Consider the following 18,050-nt stretch of genomic DNA (forward strand, 5'->3'; position numbering starts at 1 on the left):
AAGCCTCAAATCCCAGGGACAAAGCACTCTAAGGCAGAGGAAGGATAACACTGAGGACGGCCACTACACGCTCACCCAGCAAGCGTTGTTCTTCAGTGTTGTTTAAAGTGCCAAAATAAATTAACCACGAGGGGCGTACACATATACAGAACACTCCACCCAACAGCAACCAAGTATACTTTCTTCTCTAGCGCACATGGAACATTCTCTAGAATAGACCACATATTAGGTCATAAAGCAAGCCTCAGCAGAATCCAAAACATTGAATATTACAAAGCATCTTCTCTGACCATAAGGCCATAAAAGTGGAAATCAATAACAGGAAAAGCAGGGAAAAGAAGTCAAACACTTGGAAACTGAACAATACCCTGCTTAAAAAAGACTGGATTAGAGAAGACATTAAGGATGGAATAACGAAATTCAGAGAAGCCAATGAGAATGAAAACACTATCACAATCTTTGGGACACAGCAAAAGTGGTGCTCAGAGGCCAATTTATATCAATAAATGCATACATCGTAAAAGAAGAAAGGGCCAAAATCAAAGAATTATCCCGACAACTTGAACAAATAGAAAGAGAGCAACAAAAGAAACCCACAGGCACCAGAAGAAAACAAATAATAAAAATTAGAGCTGAACTAAATGAAATAGAAAACAGAAAAACAACTGAAAGAATTAACAAGACCAAAAGCTGGTTTTTTTGAAAAAAAAAATCAACAAAATTGATAAACCACTGGCCAAACTGACAAAAGAAAAACAGGAGAGGAAGCAAATAACCCGAATAAGAAATGAGATGGGCAATATTACAACAGACCCAACTGAAATTAAAAGAATCATATCAGATTACTACGAAAAATTATACTCAAACAAATTTGAAAACCTAGAAAAAATGGATGAATTCCTAGAAACACACTACCTACCTAAACTAACACAAACAGAGGTAGAACAACTAAATAGACCTATAACAAAAGAAGAGGTGGAAAAGGTCATAAAAAACTCCGAACAAAAAAAAGCCCTGGTCTGGACAGCTTCACTGCAGAGTTCTACCAAACTTTCAGAGAAGAGTTAACACCACTACTACTAAAGGTATTTCACAGCACAGAAAAGGACAGAATACTACCAAACTCATTCTATGAAGCCAGCATATCCCTGATACCAAAACCAGGTAAAGACACCACAAGAAAAGAAAATTATAGACCTATATCCCTCATGAACGTAGATGCAAAAATCCTCAACAAACTTCTAGCCAATAGAATTCAACAACATATCAAAAAAAAATAACTCAGCATGACCAAGTGGGATTCATACCAGGTATGCAGGGGATGGTTCAACGTTAGAAAAACAATTAATGTAATCCACCACATAAATAAAACAAAAGACAACAATCACATGATTTTATCAATTGATGCAGAAAAGGCATTTGACAAAGTTCAACACTCATTCATGATAAAAACTCTCAGCAAAATAGGAATAGAAGGAAAATTCCTCAACATAATAAAGGGCATTTATACAAAGCCAACAGCCAACATCACCCTAAATGGAGAGAGCCTGAAAACATTCCCACTGAGATTGGGAAGGATGCCCTTTATCACCACTCTTATTCAACATTGTGCTGGAAGTCCTAGCCAGAGCAATTAGGCTAGATAAAGAAATAAAGGGCATCCAGATCAGCAAGGAAGAAGTCAAAGTATCTCTATTTGCAGATGACATGATCTTATACACAGAAAACCCTAAGGAATCCTCCAGAAAACTACTGAAGCTAATAGAAGAGTTCAGCAGAGTATCAGGATACAGGATAAACATACAAAAATCAGTTGGATTCCTCTACACCAACAAAAAGAGCATCGAAGTGAAAATTACCAAATCAATGCCATTTACAGTAGCCCCCAAGAAGATAAAATCGTGAAAAAATAAAATACTTAGGAATAAATCTTACCAGAGATGTAAAAGACTTATACAAAGAAAACTACAGTACACTTCTCCCAAGATACCAAAAGAGACTTACATAAGTGGAAGAACATACCTTGCTAGTGGATAGGAAGACTTAACATTATAAAAATGTCTATTCTACCAAAGGCGATCTATACTTTTAATGCAATTCTGATCCAAATCCCAACGACATTCTTTAATGAGATAGAGAAACAAATCACCAACTTCACATGGAAGGGAAAGAGGCCCCGGATAAATATGGCATTACTGAAAAAGAAGAACAAAGTGGGAGGCCTTATTTTGCCTGATTTTAGAACCTATTATACCGCCACAGTAGTCAGAACAGCCTGGTACTGGTACAACAACAGATACATGGACCAATGGAACAGAATTGAGAATCCAGACATAAATCCATCCACATATGAGCAGTTGATATTTGACAAAGGCCCCAAAACAGTTAAATGGGGAAAAGACAGTCTTTTTAACAGATGGTGCTGGCATAACTGGATATCCATCTGCAAAAAAATGAAACAAGACCATACCTCACTCCATGCATAAAAACTAACCCAAAATGGACCAAAGACCTAAATACAAAATCTAAAATGATAAAGATCATGGAAGAAAAAATAGGGACAACGTTAGGAGCCCTAATACATGGCATAAACAGTATACAAAACATTATAAAGAATGTAGAAGAAAAACTAGATAACTGGGAGCTCCTAAAAATCAAACACCTACACTCATCCAAAGACTTCACCAAAAGAGTAAAAAGGGTACCTACGGAATGGGAAAAAGTTTTTAGCTATGATATTTCTGATCAGCGCCTGATCTTGAAAATCTACATGATACTGCAAAAACTCACCTGCAAAAAAGACAAATAACCCAATTAAAAAATGGGCAAAAGATACAAATGGACATTTCACTAAAGAAGACACTCAGGTAACTATCAGATACATGAGGAAATGTTCACGATCATTAGCCATTAGAGAAATGCAGATCAAAACTGCAATGAGATTTCATCTCACTCCAACAAGGCTGGCATTAATCCAAAAAACACTCAATAATAAATGTTGGAGAGGCTGTGGAGAGATTGGAACACTTATACACTGCTGGTGGGAATGTCAAATGGTACAACCACTTTGGAAATCGATTTGGCGCTTCCTTAAAAAGCTAGAAATAGAACTACCATAGGATCCAGCAATCCCGCTCCTTGGAATATATCCTAGAGAAATAACAGCCTTTACATGAACAGATATATGCACACCCATGTTTACTGCAGCACTGTTTACAATAGCAAAAAGATGGAAGCAACCAAGGTGCCCATCAATGGATGAATGGATAAATAAATTATGCTATATTCACACAATGGAATACTACGCATCGATAAAGAACAGTGAGGAATCTGTGAAACATTTCATAACATGGAGAAGCCTGGAAGGCATTATGCTGAGTGAAACTAGTCAGTTGCAATAGGACAAATATTGTACAAGATCACTATTATAAGGGCTTGAGAAATAGCTTAGACTGAGAAGAAAACATTCTTTTGTGATGACGAGAGGGGGGAAGGAGGGAGGGTGGGAGAGGGGCATTCACTAATTAGATAGTAGATAAGAACTACTTTAGGTGAAGGGAAAGACAGCACACAATACAGGGGAGGTCAGCACAATTGGGCTAAGCCAAAAGCAAAGAAGTTTCCTTAATAAACTGAATGCTTCGAAGGCCAGAGTAGCAGGGGCAGGGGTCTGGGGACCATGGTTTCAGGGGACATCTAAGTCAATTGGCATAATAAAATCTATTAAGAAAACGTTCTGCACCCCACTTTGAAGAGTGGCATCTGGGGTCTTAAACGCTAGCAAGCAGCCATCTAAGATGCATCAATTGGTCTCAACCCACCTGGATCAAAGGAGAATGAAGAACACCAAGGACAAGGCGATCACGAGCCCAGGAGACAGAAAGGGCCACATGAACCAGAGACTACATCATCCTGAGACCAGAAGAACTAGATGGTACCTGGCTACAACCGATGACTGCCCTGACAGGGAACACAACAGAGAATCTCTGAGGGAGCAGGCGAGCAGTGGGATGCAGACCCCAAATTCTCATAAAAAGACCAGACTTAATGGTCTGACTGAGACTAGAAGGACCCTGGTGGTCATGTCTCCCAGACCTTCTGTTGGCCCAGGACAGGAACCATTCCCGAAGCCAACTCTTCGAACATGGATTGGACTGCACAATGGGTTGAAGAGGGATGCTGGTGAGGAGTGAGCTTCTTTGATCAGGTGGACACTTGAGACTATGTTGGCATCTCCTGCCTGGAGGGGAGATGAGAGGGTGGAGGGGTTTAGAAGCTGGCGAAATGGACATGAAAAGAGAGAGTGGAGGGAGAAAGCGGGCTGTCTCATTAGGGGGAGAGTAATTGGGAGTGTGTAGCAAGGTGTATATGGGTTTTTGTGTGAGAGACTGAGTTGATTCATAAACTTTCACTTAAAGCACAATAAAAATTATAAAAATAAATGAATTAACCACAAGGGACCCGACACAGTGACGTCAACACACCCCAACCCCGTCTGCCCACCACCTGTGTGCAGCCCCACTCCTGCAGGGTGGGTATGGGAGCTGGGGACACAGGGAACAGGAAGGGACGCTGCCATGAGGTGCTGGAGCCCAGCTGGGGTCCTGGCAGAGCCAGGAGGAACCACACTACACAGATGACTTAAAGTGTCGTTTCAATGCCCACAGAAGTAGGGACCAGCCTGCTGGCTGCTCCGTGGTCCAGCTCAGCCCTCACCATGCAGGGACCTGACTGCCCCCAGTGACCATGGCAGGTACCTGTGATTTAAGATCTCCACTGTCCCATACTGCTCGATCCACAGTTTGCCAATAATCACGTTGTGCACACAGCAGGTGGGATTGGTCCAGGTGTAGGCTTCATTCTGCCTGTGGAAGGGGTCAGACACATGCACGTCAGAAGCCAGTGAGGCACAGGCCCCATGTGACCCAGAAAGCCAACGCTGGCAGAGCCTGAAGACGGGCAGACAATCCTTTCCACTCCCCCAAACGGCAGCCGTTTATTTAGCAATCATTTTAAATTTATTTCTCCTTTCTTGTAATATCAACAAAGCTTTCTATGTAAATGTCAGGACAAGCTAATGAGCAATAAAAGAGGACTGAGGCAAGGAGAAACAGCTTTCCCAAATGTCCTCAAAAGAAAACTGCTTTGCCAGCACACATCAGGGTGACTGCGCGCTCGTGTGCATCCTTGGCAGTTTACCGATCTCAGGGTGGCTCAGAGGAGGGACACCACCACTGAGGAAGTGGTCTGTGGTTTTTAACAACACACTCACTACCTCTTCTCTTACCCCAAGCCAGGACCACCCAGAGGTGCCGCCCCAAATGAGTTCCTGACCCTGGAAAGCATGAGACAGTAGGTTTGTGGTCTCAGGCCGCTCGACTTGTTCTTTAGAGAAGAGAACGGGTACAAGTGGCCAGCACACATCAGGTCATGGGGAAAAGGGTTGGGGATTCCAACAGCTGTCGGGCATGAGCAGAGGTACATCAGGTCTGCTCCACCCTGACCAGGAGTCTACAGGAAAGCTCTTAGTTGAAGGAGCGCTTGCTGCTGGACAGGCCCAGCGCCTCAGTGGAGAACAAACAAGCAACTGCCATCAAAGGAATTCTTCACACTTAACAAAAGCGGGTCTCCTTCCCCATGAGTAGCACACAGCTGGCTCTCCAAGGCAGAGTGGCAGGCGCCCTACTCACTGCAGCAGCTCCAGCGTGATGGTCCCGCGGGGCTCTGCCTCCACACTCTTCCCCCAGAACTTCAGCTTCGGGTAGATGGAGCCGTGGAAGATGAAGTCCTGGTTGAGCCCCTCAGAGTAAAACGCGCTGATGGGAGGGTGGTGGCTGACCTGCTCAGATATGAACCTGAATCCCAGGTCTTCCCTAGTAAGAAACATGGCAGTGCGGGGGGGAGGGGGGTTGGAAGCAGGGGATGGGAAAAACAGCTAAGTCAGTGAAACAGTCAGAGAGCTGCCCGGCCGCACCATGCACTGCACAGCCCTCCTGACCTCGGCACGTGCTCCGAACCCCTGGCCACACTGTGGGATTTGGCAGATTCCAACTCTGGACTCCAGCATCCACAGTGCTGTACTCAGCGTGGCACTGACCACAGACAACCTCTAGAGCAGACCTGACCACCAACTGAAACCAGCCATTGTGCGGGGAAGGCCACCTGGAGCCCTCCTCACGCTCTCTAGGAACCTAGTCCCTGGAAGCACTAAGCTCTCCCTCAAGCTTGCCCGGGATCACCCACAGGGGCTCTGTGGGAATGCTCATGGACACAGGTCTAGAAACCTCCATTAGAGCCAGTGACACCAAGCTGTCGTCTCAAACCCTGCGAGGAAAGCCTGCTGGCCACTGAGCCCCGTTATCCATCTACAGTCTTTCTGAGGGATGCATCTAGCCGTCTGCTGGTGTGCCAGATTTCTGTGATGGAACTTCTTATCCCCCAAGGCATTCCTGGCCAGGAAACAGGATTTTTTTTAAATACACTCTCTTTTTCAATAAAAATATCAGTTTTTAATTGTTCCGGAACTGTGAATACACCTCCAGCTATAGTCATTAAGATTATAAAAGCTAAACTACATAATAACTAACTCACCTGGAATCAGAATTCCCAATCATTGCAGAAGAAGGAAAGTTGAAAACTTAAGATTCTAAAAGGTTACCTACCAAGGTATGTAATTTACAAAATGAATACTTGTCTAAGCAAAGAAAGTGTATTTTTAGCGATACAAGAGGAACGGCAGGGATAAAGGTGTACGGGGTGTCGGCGTGTTTATGTTGCTCCCAAAGCAGAATGTGCGTAGGCTCCTGTATGCACTACGGCTGGACACTGGCAGAGGGCGCCCCGGAAATCAGAGCGTGACAAACTGTGTATATTGGCATTTGGAAGAATTTTAATTTTTTTCTTTCAGCCTGTGCTACTTTCACTCAACCTCTGAATTACGTTCCTGAAAAAGGTTAACAATTTGGTGTGTCACATTTTATTAAGCATCTTGGGTTATTCATATTCTTTTAACCCGTACTGCTTATTTTCTGTTTTTGATATATGTTCTCATATTACACTTTATCTTTTTCAAGGGACACTAATGGTGTTTCTTAATAGCCCAAAGTACCAATGATTTTCTAACAGCTAAGTAAGTTCAGAGCCTGGATCCTGGCACTTACGAAATGCTGCTGGCAAGAGGGTGGGCCAGGGCAGGCAGCCGAGTGACTCCTGGGCAAGTCTCTGCCTCCTCTGGCCTTAGTTTTCCCAGTTCTAGGCTGAGGGAGGAGGCTGTTCTCTACCACCCGTCTGGCCTCCGGCTGTGACATGTGTTGACACAAAATCACATCCTTTGCTACCCACAGCTGCACCCTGAGCCCACAATGGCTGCCCCTCACCCGAGCTGGCTGCCCCTCACCCGAGCCCAGGGCGGCTGCTCCCTCATCACCTGGCCTTCTCAGGGCAGAGAGCTGCATGAGCAGCTGTGCAGTTGCCCAGGCCAGCCTGCACCCAGAGCATGGGGCATCCAGGGGGCGCCCACCCTGCAGGTCACAGGGACTTTGTGAGTCTGACATCCACACCACTCTCCCAGCCACGGCAGTGACCCCCATACGGACATGCAAGGCTTCCCTCCCCTACGATGGAGGCAAGGCTGCCCACGGATCAGGCATGGCACACACGCCTCAACTCTTCACATGGGTGGAGCAGGCCACTAGCCCCCACCCCACAGCCCTCATTCCCCTCCTTCTTAACCCTTAGTGACACATGGAGATAAAGGCCTCAAGAACAAAGACCTGAAATATCAGAGAAACTGGGCTCCTGGAACCCAGGACACCATCGAGGGTACAGCAGATGTACCACCGTTTTATTGCAGGAAGGAAAAACGCTGCACATTAAACTAGGACATGCAGAAATGGCAAAATGAAAAACAGGGTCTTATAACTGATGAGCCGCTGTAGTTCAGGCAGAATCTGTGATAGCACGGGAAAATGATGGTGGCATGATGTCACACAGGAGAGGACACGGTAAACCAACCACATTGGGTGAACGCACACATGCGCACACACACACACACCACCTACCACATTATGTAAACGCACACGCGCGCACACACACACACCATCTACCACATTAGGTGAACACACGCGCACACACACACACCATCTACCACATTAGGTGAACACACACACGCACACACACACACCATCTACCACATTAGGTGAACACACACGCGCACACACACACACCATCTACCACATTAGGTGAACACACACGCGCACACACACACACCATCTACCACAGTAGGTGAACGCAGACACACACACCACGCTTCAGGGAAAAGGACGTCTGCCAAAATCTTAATGATTGTCTTTTCTAATTTTATACGTTTTCTATAAAGAGCATGCTCTTGTAACTTCATATGTATAAAAAAACTTTTTTTATACTTATATCCTTTTTTTTTTTATATCCTTTATTATTTTATTGTTGTTTAGAATACACACAGCAACTACAGCCTCCACCAGACTGAGTCCAGCAGAACTAGGTGGTGCCCGGCCACCGCCACTGACTGCTCTGACAAGGGTCACAACAGAGGGTCCCGGACGGAGCTGGAGAAACATGGAGAACGAAATTCCAACTCACACACAGAAAAAAAGACCAGACTTACTGGTCTGACAGAGACTGGAGAAACCCCAAGAATATGGCCCCCGGGCACCCTTTTAGCTCAGTAATGAAGCTACTCCTGAGGTTCACCCTTCAGCCAGAGACTACACTTGTCTATAAAACAAAACAAGACTAAAGGGGCGCACCAGCCCAGGGGCAAAGATGAGAAGGCGGGGGGGGGGTCAGGAAAGCTGATAATGGGGAACCCAAGATCAAGACTCAGAGAGTGCTGACATGTCGTGGGTTGGTAACCAATGTCACAAAACAATATGTGTACTAATTGTTTAATGAGAAGCTAGTTTGTTCTGTAAACCTTCATCTAAAGCACAAAAAATTAAAAAAAAAAATACACAGCAGAATATACATCAATTCAACCATTTCTACATGTATAACTGAGTGACACTGATTACATTTTTCGAGTTATGTGACCATTCTCACCCTCCTTTTCCGAGTTGTTCCTCCCCCATTAACATAAACTCACTGCCCCCTAAGCTTCCTATCTAAACCTTCAAGTTGCTGTTACCAGTTTGACCCCATATGGACAGATCCCAGAAGAGCACAAAGCTCAAGGCAGACACTCCTTACCAGTTAAGCTAAACTAGTGTCTCGTTTTAAGAAGACTTCAGGACATAGTTCTGGTAGAAACCTTTTATTTTAATAAGATATCCCAGCAGAATCTCAGCTAGCCCAGAACCCAAACCAGAGCCTAGTTTTTGTGGCTGATGCCTTTCTCTACAGCCTGCGCTGTGGCTCGTGGGCAGGACGCATCTTGTCTCGTACAAGAACTTCTGGTGTCAGTCACCACCCAGTATCCCCCCAACGTCCTCATCAAACCAAGGCAGAGTTGAGTCGTTTCCTCAGCGACACTGGGGTCAGAGGTGTGAAGGGTACACTGCAGGATGGCTTCTTACCCTTCCTCAGGGGCCGTCAGAGGGCTGGCTGGACTCAGGGCTGTCATGCAGCTCCTGGTGTCCTCAGGCATGCTGACCAGCGTCTGTGTCAGACACACTTCTGGGTGGTCCCCAGGGTGACGGATTGAAAGCTGCCCCAGACCTCTCACTGCCCCACAGACACTGCTGGCCTCCACACTCGGCCGGCCTGCCGAGCTTGCCATCTCACCCGGCTCACCCGATGAGTGAGAAATCCAGCCACTGTCTAACTTTCTTGATCTGGTTTTCATTTTCTTCTTGGTGGTAGAGTGGGCATTTTCACTGGGTTGGCTGGCCCACAGGACAATTCTCTGAGAACGGGCACCCTCTCGGCAACAAGGGTCAGTGGAGGGGTTCCAGACCAGCCAGCTCACCATGGACGATGGGATCTGACCTCCTGGAGTCCAAACTCAGACGTGTGTACTGAGCACAAGATCAGGGATGGAAGCTCAAGGGAGGTGGGCGGGGGTGCAAACTGGAGCACCCCAGGAAGCAGAGCAATGCCGCTGGGGAGACACGCACAGAAGGAGCTGCACTAGACATTCAAAGCCAGGTGCTGCCTGGTGAACTCAGTTAGCCCGCCCGGCCACCTTCCTAGCACCCGCTGGGCTGATGGGGGGGAGCAGGGCTCTCCGGCACCTCTTTGCAGTGTGCCCTCTTTTCTTCTCTTTAGCATCAGCTGCTCTTTCAATAGCATCTACTAAGGAGCGTTGGTAAACTAGCCTCGTTTCACTGACTAGCACCCATTTCCACTTTAGTTCAAAAACTAACAATTTGGAGGAACGATCTGGAAAAGGCTAGGGAGAAGGGTTGCACAGCTTGAAGAACATAATCAATGCCACTGAAATGTATGTGCAAAAATTCTTTAGATGGCTTATGTTTTGTTATGCATATCTTCAAAACAATAAAATACAAAGAAAAAAACCTCAAACCATCACAACCCTGCACACTTGGCCTGCCCTTTCCTACACATTCCGTCTCCACTCCTGATTCTAACAATGAAGCTATCCTGTCTCTGACTCTGCTTCATGCCCCAGGCTCTGCTCGTCACAGTTCAGTCCCAATACCCAGCCTGACTAGCCTCTGGCCTGCTAAGCCCTTCCTGAGCTCCTCGGCTCTACCGGCTGCTCTGGGAGTGGAGCCGTCAGCGCCGGCGGGGGAACCCAGTGTTTGCCGTCGCAAGAATTCAGTGTAGAAGCCGTTTATGCCGGGCCTCTGCTCCTTACCTGATTAACTCATACGTCTCTCCCAAGAGCGGGTTGAACGGTTTGCCGGTCCTCTCCCACTGCGAGGCCACAGCCGATACTGCAAAGGCAGCCACAGACTGCAAACAAGCCACAGGATAGTGAGCGCTTCAGCCAGGAAGGGCGCCGACCAGGAGGCCATCCACAGCACACGTTTTCTCTGTCATTATCTACTCCAGGGTGACTTCCAGTTTCCCACTTGTGACATGCTTTGAGATTACAGAACCCCCGGGGAAGTGTGCTTTGTCACACCACTACTTCCTCAAAGCCACCAAGAGCAGGAACTCTGCCTTGCTTCGCACGCCCCACGCCCAGGACTCCCTTGCAGGCGGAGATAATGTTCATCTGTCTGTCTCTCACACACTCGCGCACACATGCACACACTGCAGGTGGAGACAATGTCGATCTGTCTCTCACACATGCACGCACTGCAGGATGAGACAACGTCGATCCGTTTGTCTTGCGCATACACGCACACGCGGTAGGTGGAGACAATGTCGATCTTTCTGTCTCACACATGCACACACAAATGCACACACTGCAGATGGACACAATGTTGATCCATCTGTGACACACACGCACACGCTGCAGGTGGACACGTCAATCTGTCTGTCTCTTACACACCCATGCACACACTGCAGGTGGAGACATTGTCAATCCGTCTCTCTCACACACAGGCACACACTGCAGGTGGGCACGGCACACTGTCAATCTGTCTGTCTCTCACACGCACGCGCACACACACACACACACACACACACACACACTGCAGGCAGAGGCAATGTCGATCCATCTGTCTCACATGCACAGACGGCAGGTGGACACAGTGCCGATCTCTCTCTCGCACACACACACGGGGCTCTAGTCCTGAGGGGACCCCAGAGGAGCTCCCATCCCACAGCTCCAGTCTCAGCAGCACCTGCAGCTCTGCAGGGCCCAGTGCTGAGAGAGACTTCAGGTGGAAAGCAGTGGGTGGGAGTGTTGCGGTTAGTCCGGGGCGTCTGCATGCCCAGCTCCAGCGTCACAACCGTGGAGGACATGCTATGTGGCCAGCAGTCTGCACTGCGGTGGCTGCCTCAGGTGGAGACAGTCCAGCCCCATGGCTGCGTGTCGGTGGGTCCACTCTGCCCCAGGGCACCTGCCCACCTGCATGCGCTCCAGCGGCTGGGCCTGGCGCGAAGCCTTGTGGATGAGGTACACATGCTCCATGTACTCCGTGATCCGCTGCAGGAAGCTCAGTGGCTCGTTGAAGGCGATGGGCATAGTGATCTTGGACAGCTCCTGCAGTGACCAAAGGCAGAACCATTACTCTAGTGCATCTACGACCATGCACCGCAGACACACCAAGTGACAGCCACACTGCCCCACAGAGCACCACCCCACAGTGGCCCGACAGGCTGCTTACATCTGACTGTGTGGACCCAGCACTGGCACCACAGCTCTGAGTCCTCACCTCCTCAACCACACAGGCCCACTCCAGACTCTGGTCTCAAACTGACATTGCTGGAAGCTTCCGAGTGTGCCTGCCATCACTCATCCCTCCAACTCCAGCACATTCTCAGGCCACTTCCAGACAAGTCATCCCCAAGCAGGGTGCCCAATGCTTCCCTCAGAACCCTCACCAGCTCCCCATCACCTACAGGCTGACGGTAAACCCCTTAGCTGGGCCGCTCAGGCCTTCCCCAACCTGGCCCAGTCCCAGGTATCTGCTCTCCTGGGTGTGGTGTGAGCGCAGACTATGCTGGTACAGCCAGGAAGATGCCAGATTGGGGAGTCATCAGGCACCCACGGGGACACCCCAAGATGGGTTCCAGGAAGGAGACTTGACAGACATGAATAAGGCAAAGGGGTTTGCAGGATGAAGCATGGCTGCATAAACCTGGGGTGGCTGAGGCAGAAATACAGGAGGGTGGTGAAGAGGAGGGGAACTGGGAGAGAGCAGAGGAAAGAGGGGAGGAAGGGCATGGGAGAGGAGGGAGGGGGAGGAGGGGGGAGGAGAGAGGAGAAGGAGAGGGAAGGCAAGAGATAGGACGGAGAGGGGGCAGAACGGAGGCGGGGAGGAGGGGAGAGAGAGGAGAGTGGCGGGGCAGGGGGAGAAGGAGACATGGCTGGCGCTGCCCAGTGGCATCGAGACAAGGCCAGCTTCAGATGGAGGCCCTCACTCAGACCCATGTCCCCGTGTGGCGCCTGAGAACAGACACTGGGGACACAGGGAGAAGCACATTCGGCCAGGTTGTGGAAGGTCCCATCTGCCAGATAAAGTGTCACCCTGCGGGTGTGACCTCCACTGAGCACCTGGCCCCATCTCCTTGTTCGTGTGTGGGCTGGAGCGGCCCCTCCTCAATGACTATGGGAGGTGTAACAGCATCATGGAGCATTCATCAGGGCACATCTGGGGTGCCACTACACAGCAGGGGTGCGTCCTGGGGAGCCACTACACAGCGGGGGCACACCCCAGAGCCCCACTACACAATGGGAGGCACAACTTGGGTCAATGAAAGACCCGAAATGGCCCCGGTGTCCAGCACAGGGCACTGGCTGAGTGAACTTAGGGCATCCACGCGGGGGCTACAACACAGTTGTAACAGGAAACCGCTCTATATTGCTACGGAGAAAGTGCTAAATGAAAACCAGATGGGGAAAAGGTCTGCGTAACAGCCTATCGTTTATCTCAGAAATGGGGAGGAAATTTACATGTAGTAAATTTTATGGTATATGGAGATACATACGAAAAATACACCACAGGATTCCTTCAATGATTATCTATAGTGGAAGGGGAAGTTGCTGAGCAGTACAAACAGTTAACGTACTTGGTCGCTAACTGAAAGGTTTAGAGGTATGAGTTCACCCAGAGGCACTTCAGAAAAAAAAGGCCTGGCAATCTACTTTCCAAAAATCAGCCATTAAAAACCCAATGGAGCACAGTTCTACTCTGACCCACATGGGGTTGCCATGAGTTGCAGTCAATTCCAGGGCAATTCTTCCCCCCCTCCCCGCCACACACAGGAAAAGGGAGGGAGTGGGGGGAGGAGGCAGGGACAGGAAGCTAATGCCTTGTTTAATAGATTTGACTTTGGACCGTAATTCTACAACGAAATCGAATTTTAAAAAGCAATCTCTAAACACTAAAAACAGAACGGAAAAAATGACCCCACATAACTTCCACACGGAAATGGGCTGCCCGGACGATTCTAGAACGGACGATGTCAATGCCTGTCTCCGGTGAGATGTACCATGAGGACACATGGGCCATAAGACCAAACGCGCTCACGCTGCTCCCGTACCCACATGGTTAGTGGCAGAATGGGTGCTGGACCCAGGACTGTTATGTTTCTGGGGTAAAGCAGGTGAGTCACCACCTACCTACAAGTCTAACTACCACCCCCAGTGTTGCTGAAGCTGGGAGTGTCTATGTGGGAGGGCAGAGACACAGACAGCAGAGAGAAGAGCAAGACAAACCCTGTTGTCCGATGGAAGCATCAGTACGAAACAACCAAAACACAGTCCCTGGCTTTATGCCCTGAAAAGACCAGAAACCAGGACCAGTTTGCTGCAGCCCCAGAGCCGAGCCGCTGGTCATGTAATGAGCTCTCCTGGTGAAACGGCTGAGCCCTGGGCCTGGGCAGTAAACGCAGAGGACATGGGTGAAACACCTCGTCGACAGGGCTTAACTTCAGAGGAAGAGAGACAAGAAGGTGCTGGTACGTCTCCTAATGGCAGGATCCAAGCGAGGTCCATATAAACGAGCGGCTAAAAAATAATTAAGTGAAAACTGACGTCTGAGGCCCTGGGAATTTGACCACTATGTGGCTATTCCATGACATTAAAGCATTATGTTCTTTTTTGAAGTAGCTAATGGTATTGTGGTTGTGTTAAAAGAGTCCTCATCCTTTAGAGAGACATGAAAATTCCACAAATAAAAAGGTGTCTGGTCAATAGATAAGTCGTAACTTTGGTGAAGGGTATGACAGTACACAATACTGGGGAATTCAGCACAACCTGGTATATTCCAAGAAATTTAGCTTCCTGTCTCTGCCCTCTCCCCTCACTCCAAGGTCATGGAAGCTCCATAAACACATCCAAACTCCCTGAGGGACCAAATTACTGGACTGAGGGCTGTGGGGACCATGGTCTAAGGGACCATCTAGCTCAACTGGCATAAGATAGTTTCTAAAAAAAAAGTTCCACATTCTACTTGGTGAGTAGCGTCTGGGATCTTAAAAGCTTGCGAGCGGCCATCTAAGACACTCCGCTAGTCTTACCCCATCTGGAGCAAGGGAGAATGAAGAAAACCAAAGACACAAGGGAAAGATTGGTCCAAAGGACTAATGGACCACGACTACCGCAACCTCCACCAGGCTGAGTCCAGCACTACTAGATGGTGCCTGGCTACCATCACTGACTGCTCTGATAAGGATCACAATATAGGGTCTCAGACAGAGCTGGACAAAAATGTAGGTCAAAATTTTAGCTCACAAAAAAAGACCAGACTTACTGGCCTGACTGGAGAGACCCCAAGAGTATGGCCTCTGGACACGTTTATAGCTCAGTAATGAAGTCACTCCCGATATCTACCCCTCAGCCAAACATTAGACAGGTCCGTAAAACAAAACGAGACTAAAGAGGCACACCAGCCCAGGGGCAAGGACTAGAAGGCAGGAGGGGACAGGAAAGCTGGTAATAGGGAACCCAAGTTCAAGAAGGGGAAGAGTGCTGACATGTTGTGAGGTTGGAGCCAATGTCACAAAACAACATGTGTACTAATTGTTTAACGAGAAGCTAGTTTGTTCTATAAACCTTCATCTAAAGTACAATTATATATATATAAAAAAAAAGTCTGGACTTAATGGTCTGACTGAGACTAGAAGGACCCCAGAGGTCATGGTCCCCAGACCTTCTGTTAGCCCAAGACAGGAACCATTCCCAAAGTCAACTCTTCAGACAGGGATTAACTGGACTATGGGACAGAAAATGATACTTGTGAGGAGTGAGCTTCTTGGATCAAGCAGACACATGAGACTGTGTGGGCAGCTCCTGTCTAGAGGGGAGATGAGAGGGCAAAGGGGGTCAGAGCCTGGCCAAATGGACACGAAAATAGAGAGTGGAGAGAAGGAGTGTGCTGTCTCATTAGGGGAAGAGCAACTAGGAGTATATAGCAAGGCGTATATAAAATTTTCGTATGAGAGACTGACTTGATTTGTAAACTCTCACTTAAAGCACGCACACACACAAAAAAGATGTCTGGAATTTGCTTCATAATGCCAGGGGCAGAGAAAAGCAGGTGGAGGGGCAGAGAAGCTATAACTGGCCATGACGGATAATTGTAGACGCTGGTGATGAGGACATAGGGGAACCTTATATGACGCTGTCTGGTTTGGTATGTGTTTGAAATTGTCCATGGTAACAAGTTGCTTTTTTTTATTTTTTTTATGAGCTGAGAAGTCGTAGAAAGAGCAGTATGCTGCAGAAACTGAGAGACAAGCATTTCAAGGGCAAAAGGAAGACTGCTGTGAAGAGGGGCTGAAGGACTGAGTAAGAGAACCTTCTTCCCAATGGCTCTGAAGCACACCATCCCTGAGTATGCATTCAGCTTTAATCTGAATCCATCCTATAATTTGCTATTTTAATTTGAAATTAAAGTACAGTAAAGCCTGCAAAAGCCAGAACCTGCGCAATGCAGAAACCAGTCAGAGATAAAAAATGCAAATATTTTCCAATACAATGAGTGAAAGAAAAAAAGTGGTAAGGCTGCACCCTGTCAAAGGCAGAAAACTTGCAAGACCCAGAAAAACAAGGCACTCCCACTGAGCTCCAGCTCTCAGAGGTTTCACTGTATCTCACTTTGTTGAAAAGATGTTAGAATCCTGGAGAGTCAAAATCAAGTCGTTTTTCAGGATAATAAAAATACATTCTTTGTATATCCCCAGATACTTATGTCAAGACTTGAATTGTCCACAGAGTTATAAACACAGGAGAAAACACTAGTGATAGAAAAGCATCTCAGGTGTGTTATTTTGAAAGGTAACGCCCAGAAAGACATGCAAACGCTGACGGGCAGGCAGGAAGAGCAGGCACACATATCGGGTTTTCCAAGCTTGGGCTGCTGGGAAGGCCTGGGAGCAGCGACATCCCAGTAGCAATAAACACACCCAGTATCCAAACCTTGGTTTCTAAATACTACTCTCCAATAAAAAGACTCCTTGGAGAAGTGCCTGATTCCAAGGCTGAGGCAGGAAGAATACAAGAAAAACACGGAACATCCCATAGTGCTGGAAGTGAGTGCCAGAAATAAGATGGGGCCTATCATAGGGTCTCTATGAGTTGGAATCTACTTGATGGCACTGGATTTTTTTGGGGGGGGTAACAGGTGCCAGGCCAACCTACACGAGCTCCTAATGGCCACAGGTGGAATGACTGGAGCAACTAAATATGTAATGACAGTGCTGGCTCATAACCCACGAAATAAATATGAACGTGTCCATGCAGATATAAATAATGGGATAAATGTACAATTAGAAGGGACATTGCTCCCTTATAGAAGAATTCCAATTAGTAAACTTACAAGGAACAAGGGAAATAGAGAAGCACTCTTAGAACAACACAGTAATAACTGCTACAGGCAAAATCCACCAATGGATGCTAAAACTGGCAGGCGAAATAGTGTGAAAAACGGTATTTACCCGGAGTCCAGGTATCTTCCCCAAGATATTTATTCATTACAAAGACAAAAATAGTAACTTTCCAGTGGATAAACCAACAGGTCAGGTGATAAAGGCCAACATTACCAGTAACTGGACACATGGAGATCATGTGCCCTGATTGACATGCTGGGAAAGTACCTCACCTCGGTGTCCTCTTGCCAATAAGGCACGCCATCCACCCAGTCATGAAAAGACTTCAGAAAAACCCAAACCAAGGAACAGTCTACAGAATAACCAACTAGTACTCTCCAAAGAGTCAAGATCAGGGAAGACAATGAGAGGCTGAGGAACAGTCAGAGATGGAAGAGCCTGAGGAGACGTGACGCCTGAAGTCACATGGGAGCCTGGGTGCGATCCTGGCACGGAGGCCGTCATCAGTGGAAGAGCTGCTGAAGCAGGATAAAGTTTGTAGCGGAGTCAACAGGAACACACCAGTGACAATCCCTTAGTCTGTGCATTATGTACTACAGTTTTTGAGACATCAAGCTCAGGGAGAGCTGGGTGAAGAGTCTACAGGAATGCTCTCAACTATTTTT

General features: G+C 47.6%; 1 protein-coding gene across 2 annotated transcripts in view; it reads right to left on the bottom strand.

Moving 5' to 3' along the window:
• The window catches only part of OSBPL2 (oxysterol binding protein like 2), a 57,164-nt gene that overhangs the window by 14,617 nt on the left and 24,497 nt on the right, over nucleotides 1-18,050 (bottom strand). For both annotated transcript variants that reach the window (XM_049869119.1, XM_049869118.1), the window contains exons 5-8: nucleotides 11,960-12,094; nucleotides 10,796-10,893; nucleotides 5,691-5,873; nucleotides 4,758-4,865 (exon numbers count right to left, since the gene is read on the bottom strand). In XM_049869119.1, coding sequence (XP_049725076.1) covers nucleotides 4,758-4,865; nucleotides 5,691-5,873; nucleotides 10,796-10,893; nucleotides 11,960-12,094 — 524 coding nt within the window. The remainder of the gene's footprint in view (nucleotides 1-4,757; nucleotides 4,866-5,690; nucleotides 5,874-10,795; nucleotides 10,894-11,959; nucleotides 12,095-18,050) is intronic.

The sequence above is a fragment of the Elephas maximus genome, chromosome 25 (assembly GCF_024166365.1).
Source record: "Elephas maximus indicus isolate mEleMax1 chromosome 25, mEleMax1 primary haplotype, whole genome shotgun sequence".
Classification (NCBI taxonomy): Eukaryota; Metazoa; Chordata; class Mammalia; order Proboscidea; family Elephantidae; genus Elephas; species Elephas maximus.